The sequence below is a fragment of the Bison bison genome, unplaced genomic scaffold (genome assembly GCF_000754665.1).
Source record: "Bison bison bison isolate TAMUID 2011002044 unplaced genomic scaffold, Bison_UMD1.0 scf7180017864486, whole genome shotgun sequence".
NCBI classification, from domain to species: domain Eukaryota; kingdom Metazoa; phylum Chordata; class Mammalia; order Artiodactyla; family Bovidae; genus Bison; species Bison bison.
The window spans coordinates 4,905,264-4,908,029 of record NW_011495046.1 but is presented as its reverse complement, the minus strand read 5'-3'; the positions used below and the strand labels follow the sequence as shown (position 1 = coordinate 4,908,029).

General features: G+C 35.5%; 1 protein-coding gene across 7 annotated transcripts in view; it reads right to left on the bottom strand.

Moving 5' to 3' along the window:
• Positions 1-2,766, bottom strand: part of GCFC2 (GC-rich sequence DNA-binding factor 2) — an 83,732-nt gene that overhangs the window by 76,933 nt on the left and 4,033 nt on the right. For all 7 annotated transcript variants that reach the window (XR_827285.1, XM_010862967.1, XM_010862970.1 and 4 more), the window contains exon 2: positions 1,867-1,992. Coding sequence is in view for 6 of the 7 variants with exons in the window: in XM_010862967.1 (XP_010861269.1) it covers positions 1,867-1,992 (126 nt within the window). In the remaining variant the exon portion in view is untranslated. The remainder of the gene's footprint in view (positions 1-1,866; positions 1,993-2,766) is intronic.

The window sequence follows — 2,766 nt, the reverse complement described above, 5'->3', positions numbered from 1 at the left end:
CTTTTCATGGCTATTTGTAAGGCCTCCCCAGACAGTCATTTTGCTTTTTTGCATTTCTTTTCCACAGGGATGGTCTTGATCCCTGTCTCCTGTACAATGTCATGAACCTCATTCCATAGTTCATCAGGCACTCTATCTATACAGGTATGACCTTAGGACTACGATAATCAAAAATTATCCAATACATTTCCAACTTCTGCCTTCTCTCCTTAGGCTACCAGTGCTACCAACACTTTACAAGTACTGCCTTACCCTGTCTAATCTGCCATTTTCTATAGCAGCATGTTAAATACAGTAACCACCAGCCACATGTGACTATTTAAGCAAACTAAAAATCCAGTTCCTTAGTCACACTAGCCACATTCCAAGAATTTTACAGCCATGTGTAGCTAGTGGATAATGTACTGGATGGTGAAGATACAGGACCTTCATAGAAAGTTTTACTGGACAGCACCGTATCTAGAGTCTGGACAAAACTTTACTTGTTTACTAGACTTCAATTCTTAATACTGGCTTCATCACTAAGTACTTCTGTAGCTTAATGAACTTGTTTAAGAAAAAAAATTACAAGAACTTCTGGTTCTTGTTATTTCATATGTTAATAAAGCACTTGCTACTATATTATAAATCTTTAAAAATATATATTAAAAATTATATTTCAAATTAATTTGTTTTCTTTATAAAGCTATACATTTTGTTTTGCTCAGAAGGGGTCTTAGGCTTTATGAGACTGAAGAGAGTCCACAGCACAAGAGAAGTTAAGAACCTTGAATTAGAGTAGGCCAAGGAAATATTTCTGGCTTTTTGGGTCATAAAGTCTCCATAATGACTTCTCAGCTCTGCCATTGCAGTGCAAAAGCAGCCACAGACTATACACAATTAAATGAGCATGGCTTTAATAAAACTTTATTCACAAAAGCAGATAGTGGGCCAGATTTGGCAAACAGGTGGTAATTTGCCAACCCTTGAATGGAATTATCTTTCTAAGACACAAAAATGGTCATGTCATCTATTTGCATAAAGTTTTCAGTAGTTTCCTCAAAACCCTGGATTATCTGACTTCAATCGGTATCTAACTTTCGTCTTCTTTCTTAAACCTTAACCAAGCATTTTCAGCCCAACAACTACTTTTTAGCTCTCTGCACATTACTCTGGTTATCTTCCCTAGGTTTTTATATAATGCTGCATTCTGTACCTGAAACATCCTCATAGACAAATTCTTACCATCTTTCAGACACTGAAAGATGGCATGAATCACTCAGTAGAGCACAATGGTTAAAAATTCAGGCTCTGAGGCAGCCAGGGCCCAGAGTAGTTCAATATCCTTTTAGACTAACTCAGCTATTTAAAAGCAGGGCGAGGAGTGGAACTCAGCTCTCTATCATTAATTTTTTCAGCATTTATAGATTATTAACTATGCTCAGGTAAACATTATGCTGAACCTGAGATGTATAAGGCAAGATCCCTTCTCTAGCCCCAAACTGCTCAGCTAGTGCCATATGGAACACAGTTAGTCTGTTAAGCTCTGCCCAAATTCTTGACCCACAAAATTGTGGGACATAAGACAACTGCTATTATAAAATAAAATAAGTAAATAAATCCGAAACAAAACAACCAAAGAAAGGATATAGGCTCTGCAGTAGACTCCCTAGGTTGGAATCCTAGTGTTGCCTCTTACAAGCCCATCTGACCTTGGGCATGTTACGTAATGAAAATGACAGCCAATTTTGGTCTCTTGACAATCATTAGTAATAACTTACTTGCCCCATACTTCACTAGAGTTTTATCAAAAACAAGAACCACTGGTATAGAAAAATACTAATATTAGAAACAAAATTCTTAACCAAAATTACAAAAATTACTGACCTACTGATGAAAACTCATCCTCCAGAGTCCTAGAGCTGTTGGGAGATGAACTCTGATCATCTTTACTTTCTGAAGAATGGTGTGCTCCATCCTCTTCGTCGGCTGAAAGATCAACCATTCTGGATTCTAACAGGACATTTTTTGAATATAACAAGAAAGAGTCAGGATGTTGGAATCAATAACTGAGATTCTACACAACACATAGCATATGTAAAATACGGTGTTTTAATTTTACTCCACATATTTAAAGTAGATATGCAGACCTTTCTTTAACTTCCTTTCTTTCTGAAATCAACAGCCTAATAAATATGCAACAATATATCCTATTTGCATTATCTACTTAACTAGTGAAATAACATGAAATACACACTATTAAAGAATGCAACAAAAAGAGAGAAGGGAAAAAACAAAAAGAGAAAAAAGTAAATGACAAAAAAATGAAGGAATATTTAAAAGAGAAAAGATGAACAGTGGTAGTAAATAAGTAGATAAAGAAAAGAACACTTACTGTATACTTGCTATGTGCTAGGCATACTGAAGTCTGTTTTACAAAATATATTTCATTTAATTCTCACAATTCAATAAAGTAAATACTATTACTGATGAGGACACTAGGGACTGGAAAGGCTAAATAACATGTCCAGTATCACAAAGTTACTAAATGGAGAAATCCAACTCTTGAATTTAGGCTGGTGGTAAGAAGTACTATAATGGGCACTGCAGTCTCAAACTAAATCATGGATCTATTTCCACTGTGTGATTCTGGAAAGGACACAGTCAATTAATCAATAAACAAAGATAGTATTAAGAAAGATGCTTACTCCTTGGAAGGAAAGTTATGACCAACCTAGATAGCATATTCAAAAGCAGAGACATTACTTTGCCAACAAAGGTTCGTCT